Below are 20,395 nucleotides of genomic sequence, written 5' to 3'. Positions count from 1 at the left end.
GAACTCACTATGTAGACAAGGTTGGCCTCGAACTCACAGAAATTCACTTGCTTCTGCCTCCCTAGTGCTTGGATTTAAGGTGTGTGTGCCACCATTCCCAGATTCTTACTTTAGTTTTACAGGAGGCTTATTCAAAAAGTTCATGCACTGCATTTGCTTGCTGTGTCTCTTATGATATTAGTTAGGGTTTTCATTGCTGTGAAGAGACACTGTGACCATGGCAACTCTTATAAAGGAAAGCATTTAATTGGGGCTGGCTCATAGTTTCAGAGGTTTAGTCCATTATCATCATGGTGGGAAACATGGCAGTGTGCAGGCAGACATGGTGCTGGAGAAGGAGCTGAGAGTTCTACATCTTGATCCACAGGCAGTAGAAGGAGACTGTGTGCCATGGTAGGCATAGCTTGAGCATAGGAGACCTCAAAGCTAGCCCCCTACAGTGACACACTTCCTCCAATGAGGCCACACCCACTCCAACGAGGCCACACCCACTCCAACGAGGCCACACCTCCTAATAGTGTCGCCCTATGGGCTAAGCATTCAAACACATGAGTCTTTCAAGTCCTTCAGACACATTCCTATTCAAACCACCACAGATCTCTAAGATACTTGGTTTCTTTTTTTCTTTACTGGGAATCAGGCCTAGGGCTTCAAACTCGCTGGCCAGGTGTTTTACCACTTGGTTACATCCTCTGCGGCTCCTCCCTACTTTTCTCCCTTGTTGGAGAGTGCAGGTGTTGCTCAGTAGACTTCCCAGTATTGTGAGTTTGACTGAGTGAGTTCCCTTGATTGGTTCTGCTGAATCAGTTTCTTTTCCTCAAATCTTTTGCAACATTTAGCTAGACCTGAGGCTCCCTTAGCTTAAGGATACATTTCTGGCAAGAATGCCTCACTGGTAGTGTTGGACTGAATTAAACCATCAGGATGACCACTTGGCCAGTGTAGGCACAGTCCTTGTGGTCTCTGAAGTGAAGTTCTCATCAGCTTTTCCCACTCAGGTTCTTTTGGCCATCTGATTGATGACCATTGACTAAATTCATGATTTAATTAGGGCTTTCGATTTCTCTCCTCCCTCCCTGTCTCTCTCTCTCTCTCTCTCTCTCTCTCTCTCTCTCTCTCTCTCTCTCGCTTTGGTTTTTTGAGACAGGGTTTCTCTGTGTAGCCTTAGCTATCCTGAACTCACTCTGAAGACCAGGCTGGCCTTGAACTCACAGAGGAAGGCCTGCCTCTGTCTTCCTGAGTGCTAGGATTACAGGTGTGCACCGCCGCACCAGGCTTATTAGGCTTCCGACATGGTGAAACTCCATCATTCTTTCTTCCCACGTCAGCTAGAATTTTTCTATAAAGAAAGACATTTTTCTCTGTAGTTTAGTTGCTTCAAAATGGAACTGGAAAGGTGGGATAAATGCTCTTTCCCACCAGTTATTAGTTTTGCTGGATAATCAGTTGGTCCCCTTACGTGTTAATTTCCTATTCCTGAGGTAATAAATAACCGCAAGCCTGCTGGCTTTTTACCTGCTCACTGGAAGTCAAAGTCCAAAGGAGTTGTCTCTGGGCCCCCATCCAAGTGTTGGCAGTTCTGTGCTTGTCCCGGGAACTAGGGGGTGGGGTGGGGGGCGGGGGACTGTTTCCCAAAGCTTTCCAGCTGCTGGAAAGCTCCTCTGCTTACCAGGATGTGGTCCTTTTCTGCCTGACCGTATCAGAGCAGCACCTTCACACTGATCCTTGACTAGGATGCTTTGGCTTCCCTCCTCTGGGGTTATATCACAGCTCCCCCGAAAACCCAGGATATTTTTCCACTGTAGGCCGAGGGAGTAGCAACCTTAATTCTGTCTGCTGTCGTACGTCCGCTGCACTGTGCGTAATGTATGCAGAGGTGGTAGGGATTAGGACGTGGTCGTCCTCGGGAAGCTATTATTCTGCCCTGTCACATTGCATGCTGTAATTTAGAATGTTTAGTGTTTTCTCTGACAATCAACATGAGTTTGTGGGTTACATGCTCCGCTATTCTTTCTAAAGTCCTCGTCTCATTTTATGGCTGGGTTTGCCTACGTGCATGTCTGTGCACGTGCATGGATATTCCTGGTGCTCATGGAGGCCAGAAGAGAGCTTCTAGAACTGGAGTTTTAGATAGTCATGATCCGCCATGTAGCTGCTGGGAATTGAACCCAGGTCTTCTGGGAGAGCAGCCAGTCCATCTTTCCCCCATTTGTTACTTTTTTATAAAGATTTATTTATTTATTAAATATACAGTTCTCTGCCTGCCTGTAGACCTGCACGCCAGAAGAGGGCACCAGATCTCATTATGGATGGTTGTGAGCCGCCACGTGGGTGCTGGGAATGGAACTCAGGACTTTTGGAAGAGCAGCCAGTGAGTGCTCTTAACCTCTGAGCCATCTCTCCGTTCCCCACCCTCCCCACCCCACATTTATTCTTTTTGATACTCAAATTACCATATTTGGCTAGTGGAAGCCATTTCAAGTTGGCTTGTAAATAATTTTTTGTTCATTTTTGTTTTGTTTCGAGACAGGGTCTCACTATGCAGCCCTAGCTGGCCTGGAACTTTCTATGTAGACCAGGTTGGCCTTGACCTCAGACAGAGCCTTATATAGAACTCTTACTTCTGCCTTCTCAGTACTGGTATTAAAGTGTGCACCCCTACTTCTGGCTCTCCTAAATACTTTTGACTCAACTCTATCATCTTTAGCCTTGGCTTTTCAAAATTTGGATTTGGATCTTAGGCTCTCAGATGAGTAGTAAAGTCCAGAGAAGCAACTATGTGATGTAATTTTGCACATGCCAACTCCCTATTTTTCTCACTATTCGGGTAGAAAATAAGCATTTGTCTGCCTCTAGTGTACTGTAAACTATTAGTGTATAAGCAGCATGGTGATAAAAGACTGTGTTCAAATGTGGGTGTTTTCATGTTGCCTTCATCTGTCTAAAGCCTCCATAAGTTACTCTGTATTTATAATTTTATTCAGTTTTAAAAAACTCAGTGGCAAGAATTGAAAATTGAAACTAAAGCCTATATAGAAACATACTGTTTAAAAATGTTAATAGCACCGGGCAGTGGCGCACGCCTTTAATCCCAGCATTTAGGAGGCAGAGGCAGGTGGATCCCTGTGAGTTCGAGGCCAGCCTGGTCTACAGTGCGAGTCCAGGACAGCCGAGACTACATAGAGAAACCCTGTCTCGAAAATCCAAAAAAAAAAAAAAAGTTCATAGCTAGGGATGAGGTGGTGGTGGTGTAGGTGCACACCCTTAATCCCAGTACTCCGAAGGCAGAGGCAGGCAGATCTTTTTGAATTCAAGGCCAGCCTGGCCTACAGAGCAAGTTCCAGGACAGCCGAGACTACACAGAAAAACCCTGTCTCACCGGGCGTGGTGGCGCACATCTTTAATCCCAGCACTCAGGAGGCAGAGGCAGGAGGATCTCTGTGAGTTCAAAGCCAGCCTGGTCTACAAAGTGAATCCAAGACAGCCAAGGCTACACAGAGAAACCCTGTCTCAAAAAACCAAAAACCAAAAACCAAAACAAAATAAGAAAAACCTTGTCTCAAGAAACAAACAAAAAGCTAATGGCTTCATGTTGATTAAAACACCAGCAGAAACTGATGTCCTGTAGGTAAAGCTAGCCTGAACTCTGCCTAAAGATGTGTGTGTTGCATGCTTTCTTTTGGATTGTAAGCAATAGACTCACAATCAGCTTATATTTTGTGCTGAGGGTTTATTGTATGGATTCTCATGGAAAGAGGAACCCCAGGTACCCCTTATTACCTTGGAGAAGTGGAATGCATTCTGAGTTTCCTAGTTATGGCTCGTCTTTCCTGCTGTGTCTGTCAGTGCTACTCTGACGTCTCTTGGACGACTGTCTCGTGGCTGCGCTTACAAATTGCCCATAACGTCCATTCTGTGGCGTCTCCACTAAAGCCTCCTAGGAGAGAACATGACTGGGTAGCTGTTCTAGTTATTTCTCTTTTGCTGTGATAAAACATGATGACCAAAAGCAATGTGGGGGAGGGAAAGGTTTATTTTTGGCTCACCACTTTAAGGTCACATTCCATCATTGAAAGAAGTCAGGGTGAGGATGCAAGGTAAGAATCTGAAGGCAGGAACTGACACAGAGGTCATAGAGGTCACAGAGGAGCCCTGTTTATTGGCCATTCCTCATGACTTGCTCAGCCTGCTTTATTGTACTTTGCAGGATGATGTGCCCAAGGATGGTACTGCCCTCAGTAAGATGGGCCTGCCTATGTCAATCACCAGTCAAGAAAGTGCACTACAGACTTGTCTACAGGCAAATCTCATGGAGGCATTTTCTTTCTTTCTTTCTTTCTTTCTTTCTTTCATTCATTCGAAACAGGGTTCCTCCATGTACCCTTGGCTGTCCTGGACTCACTTTGTAGACCAGGCTGGCCTTAAACTCACAGAGATCCACCTGCCGCTGCCTCCCGAGTGCTGGGGTTAAAGGCGTGCGCCGCCGCCACCACCACTGCCTGGCTTGGAGGCATTTTCTTAATTGAGAATCCCTCTTCCCAAATGTTCTAGCTTGTGTCAAGCTGGCATAAAACTAGTCAACATAGCAGGTTAGGGTTAGGGTTAGGGTTAGGGTTAGGCAACATGGGCTGTCCTGGATCCACGGTGCCTATGTAAAGGCATGTCATAGGAGGTGGCTGCTGGCTTCGCTCGTGTCTGGCTGGTAGGTGATTATCTTTGGCCTGGTTTCTGGCCTCTTGTCTAATCAGTTGCTGGTAGAGTCTCAGGTTTCAGCTCTTGGAAATGTATGAGAAATTTCCTTTGGCCAAATTGACAGGGAAGGGACTTCAGATACGGCCACCCTGGAAGTATCTATTGTAGAGCTATTCTTTAGTGATATGTTTCTGTCTTTACTAAGGCCAGGCCAGGAAGATTTACACCAGAGTGTGAAGGAGGGGAGGTAGCATGCTGTGTGATTTCTCAACTCAGGTATTTTGCTCCTAAGAGTAGACTAAGCTTATCATGCGCCTTAAAGAGAGACATTCAACCAAATAAAATATTTAGTGCACTCAGGACTGTGTGTAAAAAAGAAAAAAATTATAAAAAGGATGGTGATTGCTAGTCATTGTTTTTCAGTAGCAGCGTGTGCACAGTAAGTTCTGAGGAGCAGACGGCCCAGTTCCCTTCCCTGTGGTCTGCTCGGAAACACGCTGTTTAGCTTTGCCTAAACTCGGGTTCTGTTTGCTTTTAGGAGTTCCATATAAGCAGTTGACAGTTGGAGTCCCCAAGGAGATTTTCCAGAATGAGAAGCGAGTGGCGCTGTCTCCTGCTGGTGTCCAGGCCCTGGTCAAGCAGGGCTTTAACGTCGTCGTGGAAGCAGGTGCAGGCGAGGCTTCCAAATTCCCAGATGATCTCTACAGAGCAGCAGGGGCCCAGATCCAAGGGACCAAGGAAGTTCTGGCTTCGGATCTGGTGGTCAAGGTAATTTCTCTTTTCTCTCTTTCATTTGTAGTTTGTTTTCTTCCTTCCTTCCTCCCTCCCTCCTTTCCTTCCTTTTTTTCTCTTCTTGAAACAGGGTCTCACTGTGTAGCTCTGGCTGGCCTGGAACCCACAGAGACCCACCTACCTTTGCCTCTCCAGTTCTGGGATCCAAGCCACCATAGCCAACCCATCCAATTTTCTTAGTGCTCTTCTTTTTGTTTTTTAACTGACACACATAATAACTGTCCATATTCACGCAGTGCGATGTGTATAGACAATGTACAGTGATCAAATTGGAGCAGTTTGCATGTCTGTCATCTTAAACACTACCCACTTCAGCCTTAACTATCTTAAAAGTCGTACTCTCCTTTTCTCAATGAAATGACTATACATTGTGACTATTTTTCATGTCCCAGGAAATGTGACCTGTTTTTAACAGTGGAAGGGACATGGAGATCTTTTTTTTTTTTTTTTTTTTTTGGCTGGGTAGAAGTCTCTTTTAATTGACTAGGCAAATTTTTCACTACATGGCCCATTTATATACAGACTTCCTGATGATGGGGATGCACTGCTAGCTATGGAAAGAAGATACTGAGCCCAGCCCAGGATGCTGTGTGTAGTGTCTGATGACCGAAGGTAGTTATCTACGCTGACATGATGCAGTTCTAGAAACAGCATGGCCATCCTGGAGAAGGTAGCACTGGGCTGAGGGACCGGTAGGCGAGCTGGCTTTAAGAGGTCTTTAGGTACCATACAGCAGAAATGTGTATGTTAAGGAACATTATAACTAAAATATGATGTAAAAAACCATAAAAGGCTGTACCAAGAGTTTAGCGTAGATAATAGCTAGAATAGAGCATTAAATTTAAATCATTAAATATTTTGCAACTAACGCAAGCAGAGAGGTAGGGATGAAAAAGGTGTGGTTACTAGACTAAAGCAAACTTGGTTTCTTTATAGAAAGACAAGCTTTTTTTCTTTATTAATTCACAAGAAGAGCCATTCACACAGTGGTATTCCTCCCCCCGCCCCCCATAACTCTACTGAGTAACATACTGGCATTATTTTTCCCGAGGCTGGGATTGAACCCACGTCCTCAAGCACTAAGTGACATCCCCAGTCCCAACCAGCATCATACATAGATGGCAATTTTTGAGAAGATACAAAATCAGTTTTTGCTATAGAAATGTACTTGCAAAATTTATGATGTAAACATGAACCACAATTCAGCTAACGCTTTAAAAAAAGTTTTAGGTTTACGTATACTTGGTGATAGACCTTGATATGTAGGAAAATTAAAAAAAAATTAAGTACAACCCATGCAGACTATATTTTAGGGCATGCGTGGCGTGTGTGCCAGGTAAGTACTCTACCTCCGAACCGCACCTCCTGTCCAAAGAGTTAAAAGTTCTCAGCCTAGGTTCACATGAGTCACCAGCTCAATACCTGGCAAAGGTGCTTTGGTAAATTAAGAAAAAATGTCATGAGCCAGACTTGGTTATGCAGGCCTATAATCCCAGCACTCAGAGGCAGAGGCAGGTGGATCACTGGTGAGTTCGAGGCCAGCCTAGTTTCTAACTTAAATAGTGCCATACTTTACATAAATTGTCCTGTGTGTGTGTGTGTGTGTGTGTGTGTGTGTGTGTGTGTGTGGTTACTTACAAAGCACACAACACTATTGATAGCGTTAATCTGTGATTTGACTTTGTTTCAGGTGAGAGCCCCGATGGTGAATCCGACGTTAGGCGCTCACGAAGCTGACTTTTTAAAGCCCTCAGGAACTCTCATCAGCTTCATTTACCCAGCCCAAAACCCAGACTTGCTAAATAAACTTTCTGAGAGGAAAACTACGGTGCTGGCAATGGACCAGGTTCCAAGAGTCACAATTGCTCAGGGGTACGATGCGCTCAGCTCCATGGCCAACATTTCTGGGTAGGTATACCATTTCCCATTTCGGTTGAACAAAAACATGCAGGGAGGCGTCACAGGCGTCACATTGCAGGTCTTCACCTTGTCATGATTGCAGGGGATGGAGCTTTTTACCCTCCAGTTAGTCTTTGTGATTCATTTTATTTTATTTTTTCCACAGTAGTCACAGTAATAAAGTTACGTGTCTTATCTTTATAGTTAAAAGCAGTATTTACATCTACTGAAGGAAATAGCTATCTGAGCATTTGCATGAGCAAGTAGTATAATTTATGTTGTGTATGCACACACTGGATTTTTATCGTAGGTCATAAATAGCTGGGACACTGGCAGTTCCATGTGTTTTAATGTGATACTGGTTGAGAACCCCTGAAAATTTGGGATCAGAAATGTTTTCAGACTTCAGGCTTTTTCAGATTTTGGAAAATTCACATCATGAGGTGCTTTGGACATGAGAGCCAAGTGTACACATGGAATTTATTTATGTTTCATACGCTTCATACACATAGCCTGAAGGTAGTTTCAGAAGTATGTTTTGGTAGTTTTGTTTATGAAGTGGTGCATTTCAGAAGGTCTCTTTTTCCCTCTGGCATGCTTCTGGTACTGGGCTGGGCTTCCGCACTTGCATTGTGACCCTTGGATGTTTCCTGTGAGCCCAGGAATGGGACTGTCCGCTTGCAGTGATGTCAGTGCCCACTGTGGAACAGTTTTGACTTTGGATCTCTACATTAGGAGTGCTTAGCATGCTATATTATTAATGGATTGATTAATTGATTTTTTAAAATAGTCTTAACTATGTAGTCCAGGCTGGCCTAGAACTCGCTATGTAGTTCAGGCCTCAATGTTGTGATCCCCCTGTCCCGGCCTTCTGAGGGCTGAGGTTATACGCGCATAGCATTGTGCTTATGTTGATCATCTTGCTTAGGGTTTCCTTATCGTATCATGAAAACTTCATATTAGAGTGGCGTTTTGTCTTGTGTCAAGGTCTGTATCTCATACTAGAGCTTGTCCTCTTTCTTCTGAGGCCACAATGATAATGGATTTCTTTTTTTTTTTTTTAAATAATTTATTTATTTTTATTTTATGTGCATTGGTATTTTGCCTGCATGTATGTCTGTGTGAGGGTGTCAGATATTGGAGTTACAGACAGTTGTGTGCTGTCATGTGGGTGCTGGGAATCGAACCCGGGTCCTCTGGAAGAGCAGCCAGTGCTCTTAACCACTGAGCCATCTCTCCAGCCCGAGAATGGGTTTCATTTGCCTGTCAGCACTGCTATCTTCTCTGTTTCTCTCTCTATTTTAGAACTCTATTTTTATTTTTTTAATATAGTATATTAAAAAAAATTCTTTGAGACTTCCAGACTTCCATGAAAATAGTGTATTCTGCTTTTTTAAAAATAATGCCCTGAGTCCTTTCTGTGCTGAGTGTATACTCATGGGTGTAGGGTCTTCTCCTGGGGCATGGCTGACCTACCAGGAGCTACACTACTAAAGAAAAAAACCCTGAGTCTACCTCCTCCAGAAGGCACACTCTCCCTCTCTCACAGGTCGGGGTTGGGGAACCCCTTATCCGCCATGCTGGGGTGTTGGTTGCCTTGGTCGTGTGCAGGCGACCACAGCTGCTGTGAGTCCCTGAGTTCAGTGGTCCTTTCTTCTTCAGAAGACACTGGTTTGCTCTGGCCCTCCCTGAGACCTTGGAGGGAGGAGGTGTGTAAAGGTGTCCTTGTTTGTGGCTGACGGACACTCGCTCTTTGCACTGTGACCAGTAGAAAGTTTGCATTAATTCCTGTCCGCTGTACTTCCCTGATGTGGTCTAAGGGCTGACATGAATTTAGAGGGCAGTTTGACACTCTGTCCATTTAGTAAAATAAAAGCAGTAGGTCCACCCCCTGGGGCTTGTGAGCTCCCCAACCATGGGTTCTTAGCCAGATTTAAAGTACCCAGGTTAAAAACAAAAAACAAAAAACAAACAAACAAAACCAAACCAAAAACCCAAAACAGTTGTTACCACCATAACATTTGTACCACTATCATATTTTTAGCCCAAGACTGAGCTTTTTTTCTTTTGTTTCAACTCACGGCTTCTGGGAGGAGCACTGTCCCCGTGTGTAGAATAACTTCAGTTAAACTCCTGTATATGCTTATGTGAGTAGCATAAGTTGTATGTTTCCATATGACTTTTCCAAACATCCTTAACAATTAAAAACATTGTTGGAGGCATCACCATTCTTGATTTTTAAATTAGACCACAGATCCAAAGTAAAACAACATGGTACTGGCACAAAAACAGACATATTGAGCAATAGACTGGAATCAAGAATCCAGAGTCTGTATTCCCACAGTCAACTGGTTTTTCACAAAGATGAGAAACTACGTGTTGGAGAAACCGTAGCACCTTTGACAAGTGCTGCTGGGAAAACTGGGTACCCACTTGTAGAAGAAACTTGATCTTTTCTTTGCATCCTCAATTCCAGTCAGTTCCAAGTAGACCAAAGGCCTCAGTGTGAGAGATCTGAATCCCTAAGTCTTCTCGAAGAAAGATTAGGGAGTACACACAGGGTCCAGGCTCAGTAAGGACTTTCTGAGTGGGACCTCAGGGTTGTCACTTAGGAAACAGGGCCAGCAACCAACACGTCGTGGGACGTCATGACACGGAAAAGCTCCTGTATTGCGAAGGAAATTGTTTATCAAAGGAAGAGGCAGCTTACAGAATCGGAAAGAGTCCAGTGTTACACAGAAAAGCTTCCTGCTACCTTCTCTGCTTGCAGGAGTATGGCTGTAGTCATGCCTGCCTTGTCACGAGGGACAGGGATGACCACTGACCGCCTGAGGAGGTGGGAACAATCTGGAGATAGAGTGACGCTTACGAAGTCAGCTTCTCAAAGAAACTAAGTGAATTAAACTTTAGGCTAATGTGAATGACACACCAACCAAAGTATTAAAAGGAAAATAGTACATGGGGGAAAAAGCAATATGAATATAGCCTTCACAGAATCTTGCATGAACTGGAAGGTTCTAAGGTCTTTATTTTTTTAAGTCTATCATTGTCTATGTGTATGAGTGAGTATGGACAAGTGCATATGGTGATCAGATGACAGCTTTCAGGAATAGGTTCTTCTGTCTTATTGGGAAGGGTCTCTCTTTTGTACTCAGCGATGTATTTCATGCCAGCTGGCTTCCGTCATTTTCCAGGTGATTCTCCTGTCTTCACGCCCCATCCCATCCCTGCCAGAGCAGTGCTAGCTAGGATCACAGATTGGTGCTACCGTTCAGTTTTTGAAATGTGGGTTCCTGGGATCAAACTCAGCCTGTCAGGTTTGCACGACAAACACTTTTACCTACGGAGTCATTTTACCGGCCCAAGTTTTATGTCTGAGATGTAACATTTAAAACATGCCATGGATCAAATATGCCACAGAGTCTACTTTGTGTTTCAGCTGTTCATCCCATTCATATTGGTTGCCATGTATTGAAATCAATCAAATTAGCACATTTTGGGAGCGGCAGTGATAACTCAATAAAGTTGCTTGGTGCAAAAGCTTAATGACCAGGTTCGGTCCCTAATGCCCATGTAAAAGCCCAGATGAGGTGGCACAAGTGTGTAGTCCCAGTGCTGGCCAGATGCATCCCTGGGACACATCAGACAGCCGCCCAGTCTAATTATCAAGCTCAAGGTCCCAGTGAGAGATTCCATCTTAAAATAAAAGGTTCAAGGCTCCCAAGGAACAACACCTAGGTTGGCTTCTGATTGGCACACACTCTGTCCCCTGACATGTGTGCTCCTCCACAAACACATATACTAGCACCCATACAAGTAATAAATTATTAGAAATACAATTTGTTGTTCCTAACATAAGGTAGCAAATGATCCACTAAAAATATGGTTTGTGGTACAAAAGCTATGCCAGGGGCCAAAAGAAATTGTTGCCATGTTTAGTGGTTGGAGGAGTGATTGTTATGCAATGTGGGGCTTAAAATGCACCATTCAGAGTTTTAAGGGTGCTGTTGGTTCTGCCATGTAAGATGCATCAAAATCTGGTCTGGAACAGTTGTTTTTAGTCACAGAACCTTTAGAGCAAACAAAATGTTATGAGACATTATATAGGGGCCCAATTAGCACCACAGACTGCAGGTTGCATTTGGATGAAGCAGAGTGTTAAGAGACACTTATTTTTGGGCTGGAGAGATGGCTCATAGGTTAAGAGCACTGCCTGCTCTTCTAGAGGTCCTGAGTTCAATTCCCAGCAACCACATGGTGGCTCACAACCATCTATAATGTGACCTGATGCCCTCTTCTGGCCTGAGGGTGTACGTGCAGACAGAGCACTGTATTCATTATAATAAATAAATCTTTTTAAAAAAGAAACAGTTATTTTCTCTCTTGAAAATATTTCCCCTCACTCCACTATACAACATTGATGACAACATGTTTTTGTAGTAATTGTTTTATCAAGTATTACAAACTATGAGGGAGAGGTTTTGCTGCCAGTCAGGATGTGAGTCTTAGTATTAGTTGTGTTTAAGTAAAGATGATATGGAAACAAGATTAGTATTGTATGCCCCAGACATGCTACTAAAGAAAAAATGTGTGGCTCACTGTCAGTTTTTACTGGATAACTTGTTTCTGCAGTTAAATCATATTACTGAAAGCCCCTGTCACGTGACAAGAACCATACAGAATGTTTCACCTGCATAACCTCTTTAGTCCTCTCGACAGGTCTCAGAGATCAGTGCATTTCTTGACTCTGTTTTATAGATGAGGAAACCTAAGGTTTAACTAACTCAGGGTCCTGGATTTGACCGATTGGTCTGTCTCAGGCACCCAGGCTTTCACCTGCTAGATACCAAGGGGAGTGCTTTCCCTCCTCTGACACTGAAATGCTATTATGTACAAGCGTCTCAGCTGATCTAGGCATCCCCTTTGTGTTATGTAAGTGCTACATAGCCATCAAAGAAAACTTGAACAACAGGATGAAATTAAAAAGGGGGGCTTGACCATGGGGCACCTTGACACCTGAAGAAAAGTGCTATCGGCATTTTTTTGTGTCTTATCTTTTCTAGTCTGCTGTAATCTTAGCAAGTGGCTTGGTGGCTCCTTGGGTGAGAGTCTACCTCCACAGACATGCTGCCCAGGTCAGGTTTCTCCTCTTCCACCTCCTTCCCCTCCTTTTCTTCCTCCCCCTCCTCCTCCTCAGCTCTGCCACCCAGCTTGGTGCCCTGGGGCAAGTGTTTTCACCTTGTGTCTGTGTTTATGATGCAAATGTAGTAATTGTACCTGTTCAGAGGCTGATTGTGAAGGTCTGAAGGGTAAGTGTGTCAATGATGCTCAGAGGGGTAAGTGTGTCAACAGTACTCAGAGGGATAAGTGTGTCAACAATGCTCAGAGGGGTAAGTGTGTCAACAGTACTCAGAGGGATAAGTGTGCCAACAGTGCTCAGAGGGGTAAGTGTGCCAACAGTGCTCAGAGGGGTAAGTGTGTCAACAATGCTCAGGGGGATAAGTGTGCCAACAGTGCTCAGAGGGGTAAGTGTGTCAACAATGCTCAGGGGGATAAGTGTGCCAACAGTGCTCAGAGGGGTAAGTGTGTCAACAGTGCTCAGGGGGATAAGTGTGCCAACAGTGCTCAGAGGGGTAAGTGTGTCAACAATGCTCAGGGGGATAAGTGTGTCAACAGTGCTCAGAGGGGTAAGTGTGTCAACAGTGCTCAGAGGGGTAAGTGTGTCAACAATGCTCAGGGGGATAAGTGTGTCAACAGTGCTCAGAGGGGTAAGTGTGCCAACAGTGCTCAGAGGGGTAAGTGTGTCAACAATGCTCAGGGGGATAAGTGTGCCAACAGTGCTCAGAGGGGTAAGTGTGTCAACAGTGCTCAGGGGGATAAGTGTGCCAACAGTGCTCAGAGGGGTAAGTGTGTCAACAATGCTCAGGGGGATAAGTGTGCCAACAGTGCTCAGAGGGGTAAGTGTGTCAACAGTGCTCAGAGGGGTAAGTGTGTCAACAATGCTCAGGGGGATAAGTGTGTCAACAGTGCTCAGAGGGGTAAGTGTGCCAACAGTGCTCAGAGGGGTAAGTGTGTCAACAATGCTCAGGGGGATAAGTGTGCCAACAGTGCTCAGAGGGGTAAGTGTGTCAACAGTGCTCAGGGGGATAAGTGTGCCAACAGTGCTCAGAGGGGTAAGTGTGTCAACAATGCTCAGGGGGATAAGTGTGCCAACAGTGCTCAGAGGGGTAAGTGTGTCAACAGTGCTCAGGGGGATAAGTGTGCCAACAGTGCTCAGAGGGGTAAGTGTGTCAACAATGCTCAGGGGGATAAGTGTGCCAACAGTGCTCAGAGGGGTAAGTGTGTCAACAGTGCTCAGAGGGGTAAGTGTGTCAACAATGCTCAGGGGGATAAGTGTGTCAACAGTGCTCAGGGGGATAAGTGTGTCAACAGTGCTCAGAGGGGTAAGTGTGTCAACAGTGCTCAGAGGGGTAAGTGTGCCAACAGTGCTCAGAGGGGTAAGTGTGTCAACAATGCTCAGGGGGATAAGTGTGTCAACAGTGCTCAGAGGGGTAAGTGTGTCAAAAATGCTCAGAAAGAATCTCACCGTGGCCAAGTGATAATAATGTCTGGGCCTCCCACATTTACTTTATGGAGCTGTCTGTTTATTTTTTTCAGATATAAGGCTGTCGTTTTAGCAGCGAATCATTTCGGAAGATTTTTTACTGGTCAGATCACAGCTGCTGGAAAAGTCCCCCCAGCTAAGGTATGTACAACTCCCAGTGTTTATTAAGGAGACAAATTGAAGGTATCATTAAAATAAAGTTATTTGGGTTGGAGAGATGGCTCAGAGGTTAAGAGCACTGGCTGCTCATCCAGAAGTTCTGAGTTTAATTCTCAGCAACCACATGGTTGCTCACAACCATCTATAATGAGATCTGATACCCTCTTCTGGCCTGCAGGCATACATGCAGGCAAAACATTGTATACATAATAAATAAATAAATCTTTAAAAAATAGTTATTTTTAAAAGTGTTTTATTTTATTTTATTTTATTTTTTTTGGGTTAGTCTCACAGATGCTATTGTACTTAGATATTTAAAGTAAAGCTTTAGTGTTGAACATTTAATATTGCTTGAAAAAAAGAATTTTTGCGTTTTGTTTGTTTTGAAAGTTCTAGTCTTTTTTCTTTTGATTTTTCAGTTTTTGACTTATTTGAAGTCTGTCCTGGAACTCACTCTGTAGACCAAGCTGGCCTCAGATTTAGAGATCCACCTGTCATTGCCTCCAGAGCACAGGAATTAAAGGCATGCAACCACCACTGCCTGGCAGAGTTTTTTGAATTCCTAAATGGATTTTGGCTGGGTCGATCTGTGTGCCAATTAATTATTACTTTAAAAAAAAACTTCAGATACTATTAAGTAGACCTGCATTTCCTGATTACTGCAATATTGTAGTTTGCAGAAAACACTTCTTTGATTTCTTCACTCTTGTCAGTTGGGGTGGGGAGGGGCAGCCAGAGGACAGGAAATAATAATGGGAGGTGGGGTCACCAAGGCTCAGGGGAAGGTGCTGCTTCTTGAATCTAGACTGGGAACAGAGAGAGAAGGAAAGCAGCCAATGACAAGCAGTGAGGATGGGAGGGAGCAAGCGAGGGAGATTACGCTGTGACCCTTCAATACAGAGTCCACTAAATATAAACCCTGAGTCGAGGCATAGGAAACAGGGCATGTAAATGTTGTATCCGTTTGCCTGCTTTCTGTTCTTAAATACTTATTTTACAAACTCAGAATTGTCCTATTAATAAATCTACTGGGGAGGGGTGGGGGGATAAAAAAAGCAGCCTTGAGAAGAAAAAAAACTGTGGTAAGGAAAGCGAGTTCTTTAAACGAAGGGCAGGGTGTCTATAAGAATACACATGTGGAAGCCGGGTGTGGTGGTGCACACTTGCAGTCCCAGCACTCGGGAGGCAGAGGCAGGCCAATCTCTGTGAGTTCAAGGCCAGCCTGGTCTACAAAGTGAGTTCAGGACAGCCAAGGCTATATAGAGAAACCTTGACTCGAAAAACTGAAAAAAAAAAAGTATATGTGAATGCCATAAAGATATGGTACACAAGACACAAAGCTTCCTCTATCTGAAACATGAAACTTATTGCATAAGCCTGTGAGGAAATGCCTGGCATTCAGACTGGCCATAAACTTGATGATGTTTTTAAGCTGGCTGAATGCATTGATATGAGAGCCAACAACTTAGTTTTGCTTAGGACCTTTTTAGAAAGGTGTGGAAAACTGGGGGAGCTGGAGGGGTCAAGGACACCAGAAGAAGACCTGCTGAGTAAACTAACCTGGGCCCATGGGGGCTCACAGAGACCGAACCACCAAGCAAAGAGCTTGCATTGGCTGGATCTAAGTCCCCTACACATATGTAGCTGATGTGCAGCTTGGCCAGTATGTGGGTCCCCCTAATAATGGAGCCTCAGTGGGAGAGGATGTGCTTAGTCCTGCTGCTTCTTGGGGGTGCCAGGGTGGGTTGGTACCCGCTGTGGGCCTGAGAAGAATAAGGGGGAGCAGGGAGTGAGGGTGGACCTGGGAGGAGAGGAGGGAGGGGGCTGGGATCAGGTTGTAAAGTGATTATATAAATATATAAATAAATATATAAATAAATGGAAAACCCTAAATTTAAAGAGCAGAAAAAAAGAAAGAAGGAAATTAAGAAAGATGTGCAAGGTGAGAGGAAACTTGTAATATGCAATTAAAGAGTGATAGAAAACCCAAGAGGCTTAGCAGGAGAGCTAAGTGAGTTACTAAAATGTGGAAAGGTGACAGTGTCCACTAGTGTGTAAAGTCAGTGGCCGAGGGATTAAAAACTTGTGCCTTCAAACCTGATGACCCGAGTTCAGTCCCTGGGACTCACTGGTAGAAGGAAAAAACCAGCTCCTATGAGTTGTCCTCTGACCTGCACATGTGTGCCGTGGCGTGTTTTCCCCTCCCTGACGCCTTGAGCACAAAGAAAGAAAATGCTGTTAATCCCAGCACTTGGGAGGCAGAGGCAGGCAGATATCTGTGGATTCGAGGCCAGCCTGGTCTGCTAAGTGAGTCTAGGACAGCCAAGGCTACACAGAGAAACCCTGTCTCTAAATAAATAAATAAATAAATAAATAAATAAATAAATTCAGCTTAAGTAACTTTGGCTTGATGTAAGAAGTAATTTTCTGAAATGGAAGAATTAGATACAGTTGGGCTTATCATGTATCATATTTTAAATCTATTTTTAAACAGAATTAAAAAGAAACGTGTCTAAAATGAACTAAAAGCGGTTTAATGCAAAAAATGTGTTGGGTACTCAGGAGCGAGGGAGAAGCTTGGACAAGATGAACACCATCCCTGCTGCATGAGAATTACATTTCAGTGCGGGTCACCACGAGGGTGGAAAGACCCAGATAAACCCGTGATATAAGTGTAGCTATAAGAAAGGAACCAGATGATAGGGCGATGAGTAACGAGGCGGGGCTAGGGGAAGGGACGGGCTCCCCTGGCTGCTGAGCAGAGACGGGAAGGGTGGAAAAAGAAACCCGGGGCTTAGGACGTTAGCAAAAGGGAGCAGTGCGCACAAGACACCGGCATGAAAACCGTTAGTGTCTCCTAGGCAGAGAAGGCTCCTGCCCTGCGGTGTGATGATGAGCAAGGTGATCCAAGCTGATGTGGGAAACAAAGGTCTGGCTGGATGACGCAGGGCCGCCCCACAGGTTATGTCAGCGCAACTCAGACCAAGAAAGATGTGCCGTCCTGTGCCTGTTTTTTTTGAAATGCATAAAAAAAAATTTATTTATTAAGAAGATTTATTTATTAAGTATACAGTGTTTTGCCTGCATGTACATCTACACGCCAGAAGAGGGCGCCAAATCTCATAGATGGTTGTGAGCCTACCATGTGGCTGCTGGGGATTGAACTCAGGACCTTTGAAAGAGCAGGCAGTGCCCTTAACCTCTGAGCCATCTCTCCTCAGCCCCTGTGCCTGCTTTTTTTTTTTTTTTAACAGGGGGTTGGGGATCTGAACTCAGGTCCTTGTGTTTGTACAGCAAGCACTTTACTTACTGGGCTGTCTCCCTAGCCTATCAGTTATCTTGCTCTGTCTATTGGGTGTTGTTTCTCTTAACTGTAACCATGTGTCCTTTTCAATCTTTTTCTTTTTTACTTTTGTGACATTGTCTTTCTCTGTAGCTCAGGTTGGCATTCAACTCCTTATTCTCCTTGCTTTGGAATATGATTAGAGTGATTTCATGCATCTGTGCTAGTTCTTGGATGATTAGCCTGGTTCTGTATGTTGTTTCCCCTCCCCCTCCCCTCCCTTCCCTCCCCTCCCCCTCCCCTCCCTTTCCCTCCCTTCCCCCCCTCCTCTTCTTCTTCTTTTCTTTTTAGAGTTATTGGAACTTCTGTGTAGAACAGGGTTGGTGCTTTTTGGTCTAGACTCCACTGATGCTTTGCTGAGGTCCCTTTCTGACCCAATTTCTGTGGACTTTCTCCCCTCCTGAACCACCACCATCAACATCTGTTGCCATGGTTTCTTGGGCACTCCCTAGGGGTCACTGGAGCACACAGTTTTGACAACCTAGTCTCCTTAAAAATGCAGAAGGAGTGCAGGCTCGATAGGTGGGTGAGAATTTACAGACTTCCTTGTTTCTGTGGGTGACATTTGTTTGTTCCTGCAGGAACAAGGAGCTGTCTTCATCTGGCCATTTATGGGATGCACAACACGCCTTGTTTCCTCGGGAAGGCTGTCTTGAGGCTAGGAGCAACACTGTCTCCAGTGTGTTCCTGTTCGGGCCTGGGAGGCTGGAGTTTCTGTGGGATTCCTGGGCTCTCTTGGGTCTGATCCTTCTGTGGTTAAGCGGACTCACTTCCATTGCATCCGACTTCAGATACGGATCATTCAAGATGGTTTTCAGTTCTGTACTTGGTTACCAGATCTTCAGAAGCATTTGAGCTCAAAACAGCAGTTGGCTTGGATGTTTTGTCAAAGTTGTGCCCATCTTTGCCATGTCTTCCCCCCCCCCCCCCCCCCCCCCCCCCCCGCCAACCCGTGTTCTATGAACCCAAGGAAGCCTTGGCTTTGGAGAGGGAGGGCTAGTTGAAGTACCATTTGGTGGTAGTTTCTGTACAGTGGGGAGGACCGGGTTAATCTTTAACATGTGTGGTATTGATGGTGCTTGCATGGCCTCTGCTCTGAGCTGCTGACTGCCAGGGTAGTATTTTTAGGGAAAGCTCTCGGCCCCGGGAAGAGGCTGTTTCTTTGATCAATTTTTAAAAATACTGTTGGTTCAGCTGAAAGACAGACCCTTTGCTGCACTCACGTGTCTGATCTGTACCACCGTTCGTACCACTGACTGAGTGCTATGTTCCGGGCACCGGAAGTCGCCAGCCAGTGCTTTTTTGACACCACTTAGTGTCAAACTTTAAAACATCCCTTTTTTGTTTTTTTTCTCAGATCCTGATAGTTGGTGGTGGCGTTGCTGGGCTCGCTTCTGCAGGTGCAGCGAAGTCGATGGGTGCAGTTGTCCGAGGGTTTGATACAAGGTGAGTACTTAACTAGGGATTAATATTTAACTAGACACACTTGTTTCAAATGGGGCCAATTACATTAGAGATTAGGCTAGCTCACTGAAGCTTTTCTCTATGCATTTTCCAATAAAAATGCTTTTTTCCCTCTGCAGTTTAAAGGTTGAACCAATACAATTTTTATTATTTACTGGGGGAAAGAAAGCAGAAATAATAAAGTAATTGGAAATTGATAGGCCGCAGTTCTTTGTGTCCATTGGCAACACGGCCAGAGTTGTCTCTGGTGGGCTGGTAGCATGTTGCTTTACTGTGTTCTTTTAGTCTTTAGAATGCTTTGGGCAGTAGGCAGGGCATGGGCAAAGCTAAGGGTACATTGGGAGGAGACTATGCCTATCATTGAGTGGATGGAAGCAGATAGAACTGATGGGACAGTCTGCAAATACTAATTACTCGGTGAGACTGGGGATAACACCCAGTCCTCGTGCACGCTACTCGAGTGCTCCGTCACCAACCTATAGACGCAGCCTGGTTTTCAAGACAGGGATTCTCATGTAGCCTTGGATGACCTGGACTCAGTGCATAGACCAGGCTGGCCTCAAACTCACAGAGATCCATCTGCCTCTGCCTCCCTGAGTGCTGGGACTACAGGTGTGCGCCACCACGCCTGGTTTTCAAATCACTTTTTACCTGGGAGTAGCAACACATGAACTGTAATTGTAGTATTTTTTGCAAGGCATCTATATACTTTGCATATAAGGGGAGAACTGACTGTTTTTCTCTGAAGATTACAGAACACGTAGAAGAAACTGCTTTCTGGGTACATTATATTTCTTTAAGCCAGTCATGAAACATTTTCGTAGGTTGTTTGCAAAGAGACGCTTGATTAAATTTTTTCCTCATGACGGGAGATGCCAGCATTTATTAAGTGCAGTGATTAGTTTGTTCTTCTGTTTCTTTTTTGGGTTCATAACACATACGTTGTTTACTATAAGTGAGGGCACTAGAGTAATAACACTGCTGCCAATCTTGTTTATTTTTCAGTGGTGGGGATTGAATCTAGGGCCTTGTGTATGCTCAGCACATGCTTTGCCAACTGATCGGTCTCCTTGCACTGCCAATCATGAATACAGACATAAAAAAAAAAAAAATCAAAGATGGAAAGAGTGTGGCTTCTCAGAATAAATGGTCACAGAACACGATCAGCAGTTCCTCCTGCCTGCCTGCTGCCATGCTCTCAGCCGTGGTGGTCCTCCTGAACACTAACCCTATGCAACTGTAGCTCCAAATTAGATGCTTTCTTTTATAAGTTGCCTTGGTCATGGTATCTTATCACAGCAACTGAAAAGTAACTAAGATTCTACTTTTATTTACAGTTTATCTACTTAATATAAAAACCACCACAATGTAACGAATTACATTGTCACGGGTGTGTGTGTGGAGGGGGAAATCATGCAGTTAGATTAATGTAGCCACCCAAG

The 20,395-nt window shown here is 44.6% G+C and overlaps 1 protein-coding gene across 3 annotated transcripts in view; it reads left to right on the top strand.

Moving 5' to 3' along the window:
• NNT (nicotinamide nucleotide transhydrogenase) overlaps positions 1–20,395 on the top strand; it is a 97,187-nt gene that overhangs the window by 6,976 nt on the left and 69,816 nt on the right. For all 3 annotated transcript variants that reach the window (XM_084801395.1, XM_084801393.1, XM_084801394.1), the window contains exons 3-6: positions 5,231–5,460; positions 7,175–7,392; positions 14,041–14,128; positions 18,847–18,935. In XM_084801395.1, coding sequence (XP_084657521.1) covers positions 5,231–5,460; positions 7,175–7,392; positions 14,041–14,128; positions 18,847–18,935 — 625 coding nt within the window. The remainder of the gene's footprint in view (positions 1–5,230; positions 5,461–7,174; positions 7,393–14,040; positions 14,129–18,846; positions 18,936–20,395) is intronic.

This window comes from Acomys minous (genome assembly GCF_964271855.1).
Source record: "Acomys minous genome assembly, chromosome: 11".
In the NCBI taxonomy this organism is placed as follows: Eukaryota; Metazoa; Chordata; class Mammalia; order Rodentia; family Muridae; genus Acomys; species Acomys minous.
The sequence above is the reverse complement of the archived record's forward strand: the minus strand, read 5'-3'. Positions and strand labels throughout refer to the sequence as shown.